Consider the following 16,994-nt stretch of genomic DNA (forward strand, 5'->3'; position numbering starts at 1 on the left):
TGTGAGGTGGGCAGTGATTTGTCATCATTAAAACACTTTCTGTGTGGATTTAGATTTTGACTTGATTTCCCTGGGTGCTACAGGAATATTCAAGAGAATTGTTGGCTCACTGTATTTGTACGTTTATTCATTTACGTATTTCTTCAGTCCTTGGAAAGACCTTTAGGTTAATGCTTACATTGCTTAAAAAATAACAAAATTAAATTTATAAAGGAGTTTAAATATTTTAGGCATTTAAAATATACAAATAGAACCCTTTGCAGTTACTTCCAAAACTGCTAGACTTAAATAGAAGAGGCTGGACCAGGTGGCTCACGCCTGTAATCCCAGTACTCTGGGAGGCTGAGGCAGGCAAACTGATCACTTGATCTCAGGAGTTCAAGACCAGCCTGATCAACATGGTGAAACTCCATCTCTACTAAAAATAAAAAATAAAAAAAATTAGCCAAGCATGGGTGGCAGGTGCCTGTAATCCCAGCTGCTCAGAGGCTGAGGCACAAGAATCACTTGAACCCGGGAGGCGGAGATGGAAGTGAGCTGAGATCACGCCACTGCACTCCAACCTGGGTGACAAGTGAGACTCCATCTCAAAAATAAATAAATAAATAAACAGAAAAAAGAAAATGAAAACGCATGAATTTAGAGACTTAATATTGTTAAGAAAGCAATACTACCAAATGATCTACAGATTCAGTGAGGTCTCTCAAAATCCAAATGGCATTTTTTGGGGCCGGGTGTGGTGGCTCACACCTGTAATCCCAGCACTTTGGGAGACCGAGGCAGGCAGATCACTTGAGGTCAGGAGTTCGAAATCAGCCTGGCCAACATGGTGAAACCCCGTCTCTACTAAATATACAAAATTAGCTGGGCCTGGTGGCCGGTGCCTGTAATCCTAGCTACTCGGGAGGCTGAGGTGGGAGAATCACTTGAACCTGGGAGGCGGAGGTTGCAGTGAACCGAGATCGAGCCACTGCACTCCAGCCTGGCTGACAGAGCGAGACTCTGTCTCAAAAAAAAAAAAAAAAAAGGCATTTTTTTTAAAATAGAAAAATGTAATTCTAAAATTCCTATGGAATTTTAAGGGAACCCAAATAGCCATACAATCTTGGAAAAAAACAAAGTTTACTTCTTGATGACTAAGATAAAATAAAAAACATAAAAAGCAAAAAGATGTAAAAGAAACAAAATAATTAAAAGGTAAAAAAAGAACAACAAAGACCGGGCACAGTGACTCATGCCTGTAATCCCAGCACTTTTGGGAGGCCGAGGTGGGCGGATCACGAGGTCAGGAGATTGAGATCAGCCTGGCCAACATGGTGAAACCCCATCTCTACTAAAAATACAAAAAATTAGCTGGGTGTGGTGGCACGTGCCTGTAGTCCCAGCTACTTGGGAGGCTGAGGCAGGGGAATTGCTTGAGCCCGGGAGGCAGAGGTTGCAGTGAGCTGAGATCACAACACTGCACTCCAGCCTGACCGACAGAGTGAGACTGTCTCAAAAACAAAACAAAACAAAACAGCGTGGCACTGGCTTAAAGACAGACACAGAGACCAATGGGTTTAAATAGAGAGCCCAGAAATAAACCCTTCAATATATGGTCAAATGGTTTTCAACAAGGGTGCCAGAACCATTCAATGGTGGAAAGAATGATCTTTTCAACAAATGGGGCCAGGAGCGGTGGCTCACGCCTGTAATCCCAGCACTTTGGGAGGCCAAGGCGGGCAGATCACCTGAGGTCAGGAGTTTAAGACCAGCCTGGCCAACGTGGTGAAATCCTGTCTTGACTGAAAATACAAAAATTAGCTGGGCATGGTGGTACATGCCTGTAATTCCAGCTACTGGGGAGGCTGAGGCAGGAGAATCATCTGAGCCCAGGAGGCAGAAGTTGCAGTGAGCCGAGATCTCGCCACTGCACTCAAGCTTGGACAACAGAGCCAGACTCCGTCTCAAAAAACAAACAAACAAGCAAAACCAAATGGTTCTGGACAAATAGAATATTCACATGCAGAAAAATGAAGTTGGGCCGGGCACGGTGGCTCACGCCTGTAACCCCAGCACTTTGGGAGGCCGAGGCGGGCAGATCACCTGAGGTCAGGAGTTTGAGGCCATCCTGGCTAACATGGTGAAACCCTGTCTCTACTAAAAATACAAAAATTAGCTGGGCATGGTGGCAGGCGTCTGTAATCCCAGCTACTCCGGAGGCTGAGGCAGGAGAATCGCTTGAACCTGGGAGGCGGAGGTTGCAGTGAGCCAAGATCTCGCCACTGCACTCCAGCTTGGGCGAAAGAGTGAGACTCCATCTCAAAAAAAGAAAAATGAAGTTGGACACTTACCTTACACCACATACCACTTGCAAAAATTAAATCAAAATGGATCAATGACCTAAACTTTTTTTGCTTTGAGACAGGGACCTGTTCTGTCACCCAGGCTGAAGTGAAGAAGTGCAATCACAGCTGACTGCAGCCTCGACCTCCTGGGCTTAAGCGATCCTCCCATCTTGGCCTCCATAGTAGTAGGGGGACTACAGGCGCACACCACCACACTTGGCTCATTTTTATTTTCTGTAGAGACAGGGTTTCTCCATGTTGCCCAGGCTGGTGTCGAACTCCTGGGCTCAAATGATCCTCCCACCTTGGCCTCCCAAAGTGCTGGAATAATAAACGTGAGCCACAGCGCCTGGCTGACCTAAACTTAAGAGCTAAAATGGCCAGGAGTGGCGGCTCACGCCTGTAATCCCAGCACTTTGGGAGGCCGAGGCTGGTGGATCATGAGGTCAAGAGATCGAGACCATCCTGGCCAACATGGTGAAATGCCATCTCTACTAAAAATACAAAAATTAGCTGGGCGTGGTGGCGCGTGTTTGTAGTCCCAGCTACTGGGGTGGCTGAGGCAAGAGAATTGCTTAAACCAGGGAAGCGGAGGTTGCAGTGAGCCGAGATCACACCACTGTACTCCAGTCTGGCAACAGAGCAAGATTCCATCGCAAAAAAAAAAAAAAAAAAGAAAAGAAAATAGGTAAGTTTATTTTTCTAATTTTTATTTTTCGTTTTTTTCTTTTTTCTTTTTTTTTTTTTTGAGACGGAGTTTTGCTCTTGTTGCCCAGGCTGGAGTGCAATGGCATGATCTCGGCTCACTGCAACCTCTGCCTCCTGCGTTCAAGTGATTCTCCTGCGTCACCCTCCCGAGTTGCTGGGATTACAGGTGCCCACTACCATACCCAGCTAATTTTTTGTATTTTTAGTAGAGACAGGGTTTCACCATGTTGGTCAGGCTGGTCTTGAACTCCTGACCTCAGGTGATCCACCCGACTCGGCCTCCTAAAGGGTTGGGATTACAGGCATGAGCCACCCCGCTCGGCTCTAATTTTTCAAAATAACTTCATTAAGAAACAGAGGACGGGCCAAGCGCAGTGGCTCATGCCTGTAATCCCAGCACTTTGGGAGGCCAAGGCAGGCGGATCACGAGGTCAGGAGATCAAGACCATCCTGGCTAACACGGTGAAACCCCGTCTCTACTAAAAGTACAAAAAATCAGCCGGGCATGGTGGTGGGCGCCTGTAGTCCCAGCTGCTGGGGAGGCTGAGGCAGGAGAATGGTGTGAACCCGGGAGACGGAGCTTGCAGTAAGCCGAGATCGCACCACTACACTCCAGCCTGGGGGACAGTGCAAGACTCCATCTCAAAAAAAAAAAAAAAAAAGAAACAGAGGATGGGCCAGGCGCGGTGGCTCATGCCTGTTATCCCAGCACTTTGGGAGGCCAAGGCGGGTGGATCACCAAGTCAGGAGATCGAGACCATCCTGGCTAACACAGTGAAACCCCATCTCTACTAAAAATACAAAATATTAGCTGGGCATGGTGGTGGGTGCCTGTAGTCCCAGCTACTTGGGAGGCTGAGGCAGGAGAATGGCATGAACCCGGAAGGCAGAGCTTGCAGTGAGCCAAGATCATGCCACTGCACTCTAGCCTGGGTGACACGGGGAGACTCCATCTCAAAAAAAAAAAAAAAAAAAAGAGAGGAGGCCGAGTGAGGTGGCTCCTGCCTGTAATCCCAGCAATTTGGGAGGCCGAGGCAGCAGGATGGCTTGAGGTCAGGAATTCGAGAGCAGGCTGGCTAACATGTTAAGACCCTGTCTCTACTAAAAATACAAAAATTAGCTGGGCATGGTGGCACGTGCCTGTAATCCCAGCTACTCTGGAGACTGAGGCAGGAGAATCACTTGAACCTGGGAGGCACAGTTTACAGTGAGCAGAGATAGCACCAGTGCACTCCAGCCTGGGTAATAGAGGGTGACTCAGTTTCAAAAACAAACAAACATACCAAAAAAACCAGGAAAGATACATAATTCATAACCAAAGGAATGGAAGGGTTTACAGCACATTTGCTATACCCCATGGCAACTTAGAGAAATGGGCTGGGCTGGCATCCGTGACAAGGCACCAGAGCCCTGATTCCTCGTTTTCTTTTTTTTTGAGATGGAGTCTTGCTCTGTCGCCCAGGCTGGAGTGCAGTGGTGTGATCTCGGCTCACTGCAAGCTCCGCCTCCCGGGTTCACACCATTCTCCTGCCTCAGCCTCCCCAGCAGCTGGGACTACAGGCGCCCGCCACCACGCCTGGCTAATTTTTTGTATTTTTAGTAGAGACGGGCTTTCACCGTGTTAGCCAGGATGGTCTCGATCTCCTGACCTCGTGATCCACCCGCCTCAGCCTCCCAAAGTGCTCAGTTACAGGCGTGAGCCACTGCGCCCGGCTGATACCTCATTTTCAACCCAGTCTCTCTTCGCCAGTAAGCCGACTAGTTCCAGCTTTTTCTGAAGACAAATCAGGTTGCCCTCCCAAACCTTCCCTCTTCATACAGGGGCCTTCTTCTACCTGACCTCTGAGATTTCTCACCCAGCACCTCAGCAAGGGCTTGTCTGATGCTGCTGTACTTTGTCTACCCCTCCAATCGCAGGAGTCCGTAGTTCCTAGAAAATCTATTTTTGCTCCTGTCCCAATCCGTTGAATAAACTGTATACAAAATTCAGGTGTGGAATCTCATGTTGCTCCCTTTGGTCAAGTTACCTATTTTCCCAAGCCTGCATCTAAGCTCGATCTTTCTCCTGGCTAAAAACGTCTTTGGCCGGGCGCGGTGGCTCACACCTATAATCCCAGCACTTTGGGGGCCAAGGCAGGCAGATCATGAGGTCAAGAGATCGAGACCATCTTGGCCAACATGGTGAAACCCCACTTCTACTAAAAATACAAAAATTGGCCGGGCGCGGTGGCTCACACCTATAATCCCAGCACTTTGGGGGCCAAGGCAGGCAGATCATGAGGTCAAGAGATCGAGACCATCTTGGCCAACATGGTGAAACCCCACTTCTACTAAAAATACAAAAATTGGCCGGGCACGGTGGCTCACGTCTGTAATCCCAGCACTTTGGGGGCCAAGGCAGGCAGATCATGAGGTCAAGAGATCGAGACCATCTTGGCCAACATGGTGAAACCCCACTTCTACTAAAAATACAAAAATTGGCCGGGCACGGTGGCTCATGTCTGTAATCCCAGCACTTTGGGAGGCTGAGGTGGGTGGATCACCTGAGGTCAGGAATTCGAAACCAGCCTGACCAACATGAAGAAACCCTGTCTCTACTAAAAATACAAAATTAGCCGGGTGTGGTGGGCACATGCCTGTAATCCCAGCTACTCAGGAGGCTGAGGCAGGAGAATCACTTGAACCTGGGAGGTGGAGGTTGTGGTGAGCCAAGATCGCGCCATTGCACTCCAGCCTGGGTAACAAGAGTGAAACTCCGGCCCAAAAACAAACAAACGAAATACAAAAATTAGCTGGGCATGGTGGTGTGCGCCTGTGGTCCCAGCTACTCAGGAGGCTGAAGCAGGAGAATTGCTTGAACCCGGGAGGCGGAGGTTGCAGTGAGCCGAGACTGTACCACTGCACTCCAGCCTGGAGGACAGAGCGAGACTCTGTCTCAAAAAAACAAAAAAACACAAAAACTTCCTGGGCCAGGTGCAGTGGCTCACGCCTGTAATCCCAGCACTGTGGGAGGGCGAGGTGAGGGGATCACATGAGGTCAAGAGTTAGAGAACAGCCTGGCCAATATGGTGAAACTCTGTCTTTACTAAAATAAATAAATAAATAAATTAGCTGGGCGTGGTGGCACGGCCTGTAATCCCAGCTACTCCAGAGGCTGAGGCAGGAGAATAGGTTGAACCCAGGAGACAGAGGTTGCAGTGAGCCGAGATTGCACCACTGCACTCCAGCCTGGGCGACAGAACAAGACTCCATCTCAAAAAAAAAAAAAAAAATCTTCCTGGGTATCCTCTCTGCCAGCTCTCTGCCCCAGCTTGTCCACGACCTTCTCCTCAATACACAAGTCTGCACCCCTGTCCAATCTCCCACTTAATTCACAGGACAGCTCTAGATCTCTGCTTACCTGCCAGAAAGAGACAGTCAGACACCTGGACCGTGGCACCCACCTGTCCAACCTCGCCCAGCTCAGATCACCAACCTCATCGATTTCCTTGCAAAACTTTTGACTTCCGCCTTGGACTTTTGCCCCTTAAAATTTTATCTCTGCAGAGTTAGAATATGACATTGCTTTGTCGATACCATAATAATAAGGCTACAGTAAAGGGAGAGCTACTCCCTCCCAAATTACATTTTCTCTAGATCGGGCCACTCTTGCCATTTTTAACTTTTATTTATTTATTTATTTTTATCATTATTATTTTTTTGAGACGGCGTCTCGCTCTGTCACCCGGGCTGGAGTGCAGTGGTGCGATCTCGGCTCATTGCAACCTCCGCCTCCCAGGTTCAAGCGATTCTCCTGCCTCAGCCTCCTGAGTAGCTGGGATTACAGACATGTGTCACCACATCCGGCTAATTGTTGTATTTTTAGTAGAGACAGGGTTTCTTCCTGTTGGCCAGGCTGGTCTCAAACTCCTGACCTCATGTGATCCACCAGCCTCAGACTTCCAAAGTGCTGGGATTATAGGCGTGAGCCACTGCGCCCGGCCTCATTTCTGGTCTCTGTTCCTGCTTTTCCTGCTGGGCGGGCCACATGGCTAGAATCATCTCACCAGCCAGGGCCTCTGCCCGTGGTTCCTGTGCAGCTCTGGAGAGCTGCTCTTCCCATCCAAAGGTGTGCGATCCCCTACAGTCCACAGTTCCCAGTTCTCCCCTCCACGTGCATGGGAGCAGTACACCCCAATCTCATCTCTTTTTTTGTTTAAGAAACCAGGTCTTGCTCCGTTGCCACGCTGGGAGTGCAGTGGTGCAATTAGAGCTCACTGCAGCCTCCAACTCCTGGCTCAAGTGATCCTCCTGCCTCAGACTCCTGAGTAGCTGGGACTACAGGTTCAGGCCACCACATCTGGCTACATTTTTAAATGTTTTTTGTAGAGAGAAGCTCTTGCTATGTTGCCCAGGTGGTCTTGAACTCCTGGCCTCAAGTGATCCTTCTGTGGCTTCCCAAAGTGCTAGGATTACAGGAGTGACCGCTGTGCCCGGTCGTCTCACCTTTTGACATGGAGCTCCAGCCTTGGGAGGCAGATGCTGAACCGTGTCCACAGCGCCCCCTTCTGGAAATTCCCCACAAGCCATGGTTTTGGACAGCTCCAATGTCTGGGACTATGGGATTTCAGGCAGAAGTCTCTGCAAAGAGCTGTACCTGTCTTCATTCCTTCCTAGATATTAATTCACTTCCAGACACACACTGAGCAGCTACTATGAGCTATTACGGTGCTAGCTCTGCAGACAGACCTGCAGTGAAGACAGACGCCAACCTCACCCTCACACAGCCAATCCTATGCTAGTTGGTTCTGTAGAACCACCACTGGGTTTCCAGTTGGTCTGGGTTATCTGATGAACTCAGAGACTTTCCCTGTCTTCTGGACACTCCACAACAGTCCAATCACCTGCGGGGACCCTGACCTCTGCAAACCTCCGTGGGGTGGTTCCTTGGTTGGCCATCCTCCTCTGATGGCCCCGCCTCCCTGCCGAGCCCTGGGATCCTCCTCCCTGGCTCCTGCCTCCTCTCTCATAGGATCTCATTTGTTCTGACACATTTATTCTCAAGCTCAGTAGTTACTCTTGAATATCGTTTATAGAGGTGTGTTTCCTTGAAGTAAATATCCAACCATGTGTTATATAATGGGTAAAAATAACTAAAGTAGAAATGTGCATATATGAATCAGCACAAAATAACTAAAAAAAATCCCATCTCCAAAATCACTGACTATTGACAAATTCTGGACCTACTTCCCCGTTTTTTTTTTTTTTTTTTTTGAGATGGAGTCTTGCTCTGTCGCCCAGGCTGGAGTGCAGTGGCGTCTCGGCTCACTGCAAGCTCCACCTCCTGGGTTCACGCCATTCTCCTGCCTCAGCCTCCCAAGTAGCTGGGACTACAGGCGCCTGCCGCCACGCCTGGCTAATTTTTTCTATTTTTTTTTAGTAGAGACGGGGTTTCACCGTGTTAGCCAGGATGGTCTCGATCTCCTGACCTCGTGATCCGCCTGCCTCAGCCTCCCAACGTGCTGGGATTACAGGCGTGAGCCACCGCACCCGGCCTATATTTATTTTTTCTTGAGATGGAGTCTTGCTCTGTTGCCCAGGCTGGAGTGGTGTGGCACGACCTTGGCTCACAGCAACCTTTGCCTCCCAGGTTCAAGCGATTTTCCTGCCTTAGCCTCCTGAGTAGCTAGGATTACAGGCAAACACTACCATATCCGGCTAATTTTTTTGTACTTTTAGTAGAGACAGTCTTGCCATGTTGGCCAGGCTGGTCTTGAACTCCTGACCTCAGGTGATTTGTCTGCCTTGGCCTCCCAAAGTGGTGGGATTACAGGTGTGAGCCACCGTGCCTGGCCCAGACTCTCTTTTTAAAATTACGATTGTATTACATAACTATTTCTTCTCAATAGTTGTTATACACGAAGGCAGTACCTCATTCCCCTAATGGACCTTACTTAGCTATCACCTCATAAACAGTTTCCAGCTAATGAGTATAATATATAGAGCAGCCACAAATGTCTCTATGCAAATTTTTCTTTTTTTCTTTTTTAGATGGAGTTTCACTCGTTGCCCAGGCTGGAGTGCAATGGCACGATCTTGGCTCACCACAACCTCCGCCTCCTGGGTTCAAGCGATTCTCCTGCCTCAGCCTCCTGAGTAGCTGGGATTACAGGTGCCTGCTGCCACGCCCAGCTAATTTTTGTATTTTTAGTAGAGACACAGTCTCGCCATGTTGGCCAGGCTGGTCTTGAACTCCTGACCTTGGGAGATACACCCGCCTCGGCCTCCCAAAGTACTGGGATTACAGGTGTGAGCCACCATGCCTGGCCTAAAAATTTATTTTTGACCAATGCAAGTGGTTTTATTCTTTTTTTTTTTTTTGCATTTTACTAGTCCCAGCCTGTGTGTGTTTCCTCCCAGTAAGCAGCCTATATGGTTCTTTGACCAAACGGTGTCTTAGTCACTGCATCTGTTAGAGACTCAGCTTCTCATCAAATCAGTTCTATATAGGCTGGGCACGGTGGCTCACACCTGTAATCCCAGCACTTTGGCAGGATGGTGGGGGGTGGATCACTTGAGGTCAGGAGTTCAAGGCAAGCCTGGCCAACATGGCGAAACCCGTTTCTACTAAAAATACAAAAATTAGCCAGGTGTGGTAGCGCACACCTGTAATCCCACACAAAAGCTTGCATATCCAATGTTCACAGCAGCACTATTCACGTAAGAAAGGCGGAAGCCATGCAAGCGTCCATCGATACATGAATGAATAAGGACAGGGAAAACGTGGCCCCTCCGTACCCTGGACTGAATCAGCCCTAAAGGAACACAACGCTCATACGTGCTATGATGTGGATATGCCTTGAAAACATCGTGCTGAGTGAAAGAAGACAGGCACAAAGGTCCCACATTACTGATCCAATTTACAGGAAATGTCCAGAGTAGGTAAATCCACAGAAACAGAAGATAGATGAATAGTTGCTTAGGGCTTGGCAGGGAGGGGTCGGAGGGCAACAGCTAAAGGGTTCAGGGTTTCTTCTGGAGGAGATGAAAGGTTCTAAAATGGCCTCTGGGCGAGGCGCCGTGGCTCACGCCTATAATCCCAGCACTTTGGGAGGCCGAAGTGGGCAGATCTCCTGAGGTCAGGAGTTTGAGACCAGCCTGGCCAACATGGTGAAAACCCATCTCTACTAAAACTACAAAAATTAGCTGGGTGTGGTGGTGCACGCCTGTAATCCCAGCTACTTTCGAGGTTGAGGCAGGAGAATTGCTTGAACCCAGGAGGTGGAAGTTGCAGTGAGCCGAGATTGTGCCACTGCACTCCAGCCTGGGTGACAGAGTGAGACTCTGTCTCTAAATAAATAAATAAAATGGACTCTGGCGATAGATGTGCAACTCTGTGAATAAACTGAAAGCCACTGAATTGCGCACTTGAACTGGTGAATTGTGTAGCATGTGACTTACCAAGACAGCTGCTACACAAAACAAAACACAGAAGACTTTCATCAAGTGAGCTGGAAAGCTTAGGAACATCAAGCCGGGCGTGGTGGCTCACACCTGTAATCCCAGCACTTTGGGAGGCCGAGGCGGGCGGATCACGAGGTCAGGAGATCGAGACCATCCTGGCTAACACAGTGAAACCCCGTCTCTACTAAAAAAATACAAAAAATTAGCCAAGTGTGATGGCGGGTGCCTGTAGTCCCAGCTACTCGGGAGGCTGAGGCAGGAGAATGGCGTGAACCCGGGAGGCAGAGGTTGCAGTGAGCCGAGATCGCGCCACTGCACTTCAGCCTGGGTGACAGAGCAAGACTCCGTCTCAAAAAAAAAAAAAAAAAAAAGGCTTAGGTAGGAACACCAGCTTGGGCAACATGGGGAGTGTGGGTGGTGATGGCAGCCTGAGGCAGGAGGATCATTTGAGCTCAGGAGTCTGAGGCTGCAGTGAGCCACAACTGCACCACTGTGCTCCAGCCTGGGCAACACAGAGTGAGACCCTGTCTAGAAAGCCAAGAAGCCTAGGAACAGGTATTTTAGTTTTAAACATATTACCTTTTTTTTTTTTTTGAGATGAAGTCTCACTCTGTTGTCTAGGCTGAAGTGCAGTGGCATGATCTTGGCTCCCTGCAACCTCTGCCTCCCAGGTTCAAGCGATTTTCCTGCCTCAGCTGTGGAGTAGCTGGCATTACAGGCACCCGCCACCATGCCCGGCTAATTTTTGTATTTTTAGTAGAGATCGGGTTTCACCATGTTGGCCAGGCTGGTCTCGTACTCCTGACCTCAGGTGATCCACCCACCTCGGCCGCTCAAAGTGCTGGGATTACAGGCGTGAGCCACAGTGCCCAGCCTATTATTAAGCCATGGCTGACTTCTCGATTGTTTATTCCACGTATACGAGCCCCTTGAAGACATCTGAGAGTTCACGCCACAGGCTGTGTTTGAGCACGGGGCTCTATCTGGGTGGGCCAGATGGAGGTCAGCGACGTGAGGGAGCTGGGTACACTGGGAGCTGCCCAGGGGTCTGGCGGGAGAGCAGGAGGCAGGGGCTGTACCAAGGACGGGCCAGAGGCAGAGGAAGCTGTGCTGCGAGTTTCCAGGGTGGGCGGTGACCTCTGATTGATAACCTGACCCCAAATGGAAACCTGGACGGTGCCCTGACTGCTGTCTCTGCTGCTGTCCCCTTCCCAGGATGGAGGCTGGGGGCATCAGATGCACCTTTCCTCCTCCGTCCTAACTCAGGGCCTCCAGCTACCCTCCCCCCGGCCTCACTCTGCAGAGGAGCCTCTGCTAACCCGCCCACCTCATCTCTCCTTCACCCCTTGCCCACTCTGGCCCTTCCGTCCTTTCCTGAGGCCAGGAAGTGGGAGCTTGAGGGAAGTGAGGAACCGGCTCCACCACCGACCTTGGAGTGTGGAGCTGACAGGTCCACCGGGCTGTGCCAGGCCTGAGGTTCCTCTGTGATCAGGCAGTAGGCAACACCAAGCCAGCCTCTTCAGAGAGAATGCCAAGGACGGGGCAGGAGGGTGCCCGGGGAGCCACACCGTGGGGGAGCCCGACGGTGCTCTGGGCGGCCCACTGCCTGGGGCAGGGGAGACAATCCCATCCTCAGGCCTCCTGGGAAAGCAGCACCAGGCACACAGCCAAGCACAAAAGACGCCTTTATTGGTGCCCAGATCTAAAGGGCAGGATGGGATGGTGTGAAGATGACGTGGAAGATGATGGTGCTTCCCCTCTGACACGGGGGCTAGGGTGGGGGGCTCTAGACTCAGACCCCCACAGCCCAGGGCAGGGGAAGGGTCTTGAGCTAGGTCGTGTTTCCCTCCTGGGCCAATCACAGAGGCAATAGTGGGAGTCCTGGGGAGGGGCGTGGCTGGCGTGGGGGTGGGGCCTGGAGCCCTCAATGCAGCACCCTGCAAACCCCAGGGGCAGCCCCCCAACCTGTGCCTGGCCCTGCAGGGTCAGCTAAGGCACAGAGGCTGGGTCCTGTCCTGCCGGAGGCCAGAGCAGTCCCGGGGACCTGGCCCTCTCAGGACGTGCAGCTGGGAGAACACAGCTACTTCTTTCGCCGGGTGGTCCGCAAACTGCTGGAGCAGGGGTTGGGGGCTGGGGTGGCCTGTTCGGAGGCAGCTCCAGAGTCTTTCTGGGGGGCTGGCCTGCGCTTCTCCCCGCTGGCTCGTGCCAAGGGGGAGGACCGGAGAGAACAGGTTGCTAGCAGGGCCTGCACAACTCTGACAGCCCCCACGGCCACGAGGAGCCCCCAGAGCAGGGTGGGGGCCTCCAGGGGAGACAGCTGAGTGCGAGTCCAGTGGAGGGCCTGGGCCAGGGTGCTGTTGGTGCTGTGGGTGCGAGGTGGGCTCTTGTCCTGTGGAAGGGAGGTTGGGGAAGTGCTTACTGGGTCCGCCCTGGGAGGCTGGGGTCACCCCTGCCACCTCCCCCAGCCTGGCTGACACCCCCTTACCTGTAGCCCAAACTGCCTGAGCAGCGTCTCCAGCGTGGGGTCCCCCAGGGACACGGATGGGAAGAACTCTTCCACCCACTGGCGCCGCCACCACTGGCTGGAGCGGGACCTGATGTTCAGAGGCTGGCGGCACCCCGGGCTCCACACCCCCACCCCCCGGTGCCCGGCCTTACCCCTGATCCTCAGGCTCCACACTCTACCCGGTGCCCAGCCTTACCCCCTGCTCCTCAGGCTCCACACCCCCCCCCCGCCGGTGCCCGGCCTTACCCCTGCACCCTGGGCTCCACACCCCACCTGATGCCCGGCCTTATCCCTGCTCCTCAGGCTCCACACCCCCTCCCTCGGTGCCCCGGCCTTACCCCTGCTCCCCAGGCTCCACACACCCCGCCTCCCCGCCCCGGTGCCTGGCCTTACCGCTGCTCCCCAGGCTGGGAGAACCAGTACTTGTAGCGCTGGGCTCGGACATAGGTGGGCGGCTGCTTGTGGAAGGGATACCTGGCCACTTGGCTCTGGACGAGGCGGATCACTGCAGCGAGAGGGGTCAGCATAGCCCCCGCAGTACCCTCCCTGCCCCTCCCCTCCTCACCCTGCCCCTCCCCACCCGGGCTCCAACCCTCCCCAGCCTGCTCCGCACCTGGCTCCTTGCCCTGCAGCAGGCGCAAGACCAGGCTCGTGAACCACGGGCTGTGCGTGTGCGGGCCCAGGGCTGCAAACCACATCTGCCAGTCCAGGCGTGGCTGGTGGGGCGCCACAACCGGGGGCGGCCGGCTCAGGTTCCCAGGCTTGTACATAAACTCGATCTCCTGCCAGGCAGGCCGAGGTCAGCTGGGCCCACTGACCTGGGCCCCACCCTGCCCGCCCTGGGAGGGCTCACCGTCCAGTGGTGGCCGTCGTAGCTGCCCTCCAGCACCACCTCAGGCCGCCCACCAAGCCCGGTCATGCGACGGAAGAGGCCATAGGAGTTGGCCAGCTGCAGGTGCTCCACGGCGCCAAACAGGCGGTGGGCCCCGGTCCAGAGGCGCCCGTGGGTCCCGGGCTCCACGTAGGAGTACGGCACCTGGAGGCAGGTGGGAGGTTCTCAGGGCTGCCCTGCCCCCGGCCCGTCCCCCAGCCCTGCAGCGCTACCCACCAGGCTGATCAGGAACAAGGCCACGGTCGCAGTGCCCACAAGGGACAGTTGGACTACAGCACTGAGCTTCTGTAGCCAGCCCCGCACCTGGGTCCACCTGTGGGCAGGGACCCAAGGTCATCAGGCCGGCCCTGCACACCTGTGCCCCCTCCCTGCTTCCTGGGCCATGTACCTCCAGAGGGCACTCAGCAGCTCCCAGACCAGGGAGGCCACGCCCAGCCACACGGTGGGCAGCGTCAGTGTCTTCAGCCACTGAGAAAACTGGTGGAAGGTGAAAGCTGGTGGAGGAGGGGGGTGTGAGGACTGGTCCGCCCCTGCCCTCTGGCCCCCACAAGTCGGCACTCACTGGTTCTGGAGTGGATGGTGTGCTGCTGCCAGTCAACCTCCAGGCCAAAGTAGTGCACAGTGCCATAGGCCAGAAGCCCGTAGACGGCTAGTTCCAGCAGCAGCGACAGGGTGGCCAGCAGAGCCTTGGGCCAGGCTGTGGGGCAGGACAGTCATGGGTCAGCAGAGGGTCCCCAACCAGGAGACTGGGGTGCAGCTAGAGTGGGAGTCCTGTGGGGATCTTGGAGGGGAGAACCCCTTGGAGGGCAGGGGGCTGGGGACATCGGGCCCAGGACAAGTGACACGCACAGGTGGCAGTCTTCTTGCGGCTGCCGTGGCCAGGCTCAGCAGCCAGGTGTTGGTCGTCCAGCAGTGCAGTGGTAAGCACCAGCGTCATCAGGTTGAAGAAGTTGTAGTTGCCGGTGATGATAATCAAGACCTGCAGCAGCACCTGGGGGCGGCCCGCTCTCAGTGCTCCCGGAGACTGACTCCTGGCCCCATGGCGGGCACCCACCTCCACCCTGCGGGGTGCATCCCTCTGCTACAAGGCCTTCCCAACAGCGGTTGCCAGCTGTCCCCGGGAGCCACCCTGTCCCTAACAGGGCACGCTGAGCAGCGCTGAAGGCCGAGCCCTGTCTGCCTCTCTCTGACAGCTGCGGCCCTCACCCACCTGCGAGTAGAAGGCAGCCAAGCGCAGGCGTCGAATGGGGGCGAAGAACAGGGGCGGCACGGCGATCTCAATCAGGAAGGTGGCCACCACGCTGAGCTTGTGCAGCCAGACGGGCAAGTGGTGTGCGAACCAGGCGGCGGGCGTGGGCAGGCACTGGGTCTCGTAGTGGTAGGTGAGGGCTGCAGGCAAGGGCAGGAGTCAGGGCTGGCCGAGCCCCTAGACTACCCCAGGTCCAGGCCGGGCCCCTCACCAGTGAGCCCCCACCATGCGGGGCAGCGGCTGGTCAGCTTGACTACGCCTGAGGCGAACATGAGGCGGAACAGCAGCCAGCGCACCAGCCAGAAGGGGAGGTCTTCGTGGGGCAGGGCCCCTGCCTGCCTGCCCTGGGGGGCCTCCTTGCGGTGGGAGGCTGGCCTCAGCGGGGCCACCAGCACGGCCAGGAAGCCAGTCTCTAGCAGCAGAGAGTCCCTATAGGGAGAGCAAATAGCACCAAGAGCCCCTCCCCACACAGCTGCTTCCCTCGGAGAGTCCTCCCAGAAGGGGCAGAGCCCTTCCCCACCCCCCACCCAGCCTCCTACAGCCCCAGGCCCAGCCATCACTCACCACTGGAAATACAGGAACACCTGGCCCACCTGCAGAGAGAAGGGCTGTCAGGGAGCGGGTGTGTCTGTGGACTCAGGTAAGGCGGGGGGGGTGGGGTGGGGGGGTGAGGGGGGTGGCGGGGGATGGGGATGGAGTGAGCTGGTCACAGGTCCCACTTGCCTGGCAGGCCGACAGGTAGGCGGCCCAAAGCAGCAGGTAGATGACGGGGTGGCGCAGTGGGCTCAGCAGCAGGGCCCCCAGGGCCAGTAGTGCGCCCAGCAGGCTCAGCAGCTCCAGGCCCTGGGCCGTGTCCAGCCCCAGTCTCGGCGCTTCCCACAGCAGCGTCGGGGTCTCCCACAGCTGCTGCCAGCGCCCCTTGCCCTGAGGCCGCAGCGTCCTCCTTGCAGGTAGGATGCCCTCGGGGCCATACAGGCCTGTGGGAGGGCACGTCATGGCCAGACCTTGGACAGCCCTTGCAGACTAGACTACCTGAGTCAGGGCCTGCAGACCCCCCAGCCTAGGCCAGAGCATGCGGATACCTCCATCCCTAGGTCAGAGGCCGCAGTCCCTCCAGAGCCCGTCCCCCAGGTCAGGACCTGTCAAAACCCCGTCCCAGGGCTAGAGACCTGCTCAACTAGCTGAGTCAGGGCCTCCCACCCAGCAGAGCCCACTTGCCCTCTTCTAGGTCTCAGCCCGATCTCCTACCTGCCCCACCAGGTCTGGGAGGAAGCCTCCCTCCCACCTCAGAGTTCTGTCTCCTACCCCAGGTCAGAGTCCAGAGCCTTACGGGAAATGGATCACCGCACATCTTCCCACCCCCACAGCGGCATGCAGGACACGAACCGCCGCCCCCTACCCCACGCCAAGGCCTGGCCCTCACTCCCAACCCCAGACTGCGTGAGTGCCGGACACAGAAAAGAGGACATAAGGTCCCGCGCCGAGGCTGGGGGTGTCCCACCCTGGGTGCCTTCACCTGGGATCTGCGTGTAGAGGGAAGCGAAGGCAAACATGAAGACGACCGCCACGCCCTGGAGGAAGAGCTGCCGCGGGAGCCGGGAGCCCGCCATGTCCGCTACGCGGCCCGCTAGAGCAGGGCCCGCCCTCCGCGTCCGCCCGCCCGCGGCAGCCCCAGGCCCCGCCCCGCCTCGCCCGCGGCAGCCCCAGGCCCCGCCTCCTCACGGCCCCGCCCGCCCAGCCCGCGGCAGCCCCAAGCCCCGCCTCCTCACGGCCCCGCCCGCCCAGCCCGCGGCAGCCCCAAGCCCCGCCTCCTCCGCCCGCCCGCGGCACCTGCAGGCCCCGCCCCACCCCGCCCCGCCGGCGGCAGCC

The 16,994-nt window shown here is 55.1% G+C and overlaps 1 protein-coding gene across 1 annotated transcript; it reads right to left on the minus strand.

The window, feature by feature from the left end:
• Positions 1-12,144: 12,144 nt before the first annotated feature.
• Positions 12,145-16,805, minus strand: LMF2 (lipase maturation factor 2). Its single transcript, XM_024240108.3, has 14 exons — positions 16,642-16,805; positions 15,849-16,102; positions 15,690-15,718; positions 15,337-15,554; positions 15,087-15,265; positions 14,726-14,867; positions 14,439-14,573; positions 14,265-14,370; positions 14,093-14,189; positions 13,838-14,020; positions 13,598-13,766; positions 13,378-13,489; positions 12,964-13,060; positions 12,145-12,867 (listed from the first exon to the last, which is right to left on the minus strand). The coding sequence occupies exons 1-14, from the start codon at positions 16,733-16,735 to the stop codon at positions 12,559-12,561; spliced, it is 2,124 nt and encodes a 707-aa protein (XP_024095876.2). The 5' UTR covers positions 16,736-16,805; the 3' UTR covers positions 12,145-12,558.
• Between the last annotated feature and the right edge of the window lie 189 nt (positions 16,806-16,994).

The sequence above is a fragment of the Pongo abelii genome, chromosome 23 (genome assembly GCF_028885655.2).
Source record: "Pongo abelii isolate AG06213 chromosome 23, NHGRI_mPonAbe1-v2.0_pri, whole genome shotgun sequence".
Lineage (NCBI taxonomy): Eukaryota > Metazoa > Chordata > Mammalia > Primates > Hominidae > Pongo > Pongo abelii.

What these genes read in the sequence shown, in the direction of transcription:
- LMF2 (XM_024240108.3), bottom strand. Translation starts at nt 16,735, where the DNA reads ATGGCGGGCTCCCGGCTCCCGCGGCAGCTCTTCCTCCAGGGCGTGGCG. An exon ending in TGGCTGCCTTCTACTCGCAG is followed by an intron (nt 14,868 to 15,086) that starts GTGGGTGAGGGC and finishes GGCCGCCCCCAG; the next exon opens with GTGCTGCTGCAGGTCTTGAT. An exon ending in CCTTGTTCCTGATCAGCCTG is followed by an intron (nt 14,021 to 14,092) that starts GTGGGTAGCGCT and finishes ACCTGCCTCCAG; the next exon opens with GTGCCGTACTCCTACGTGGA.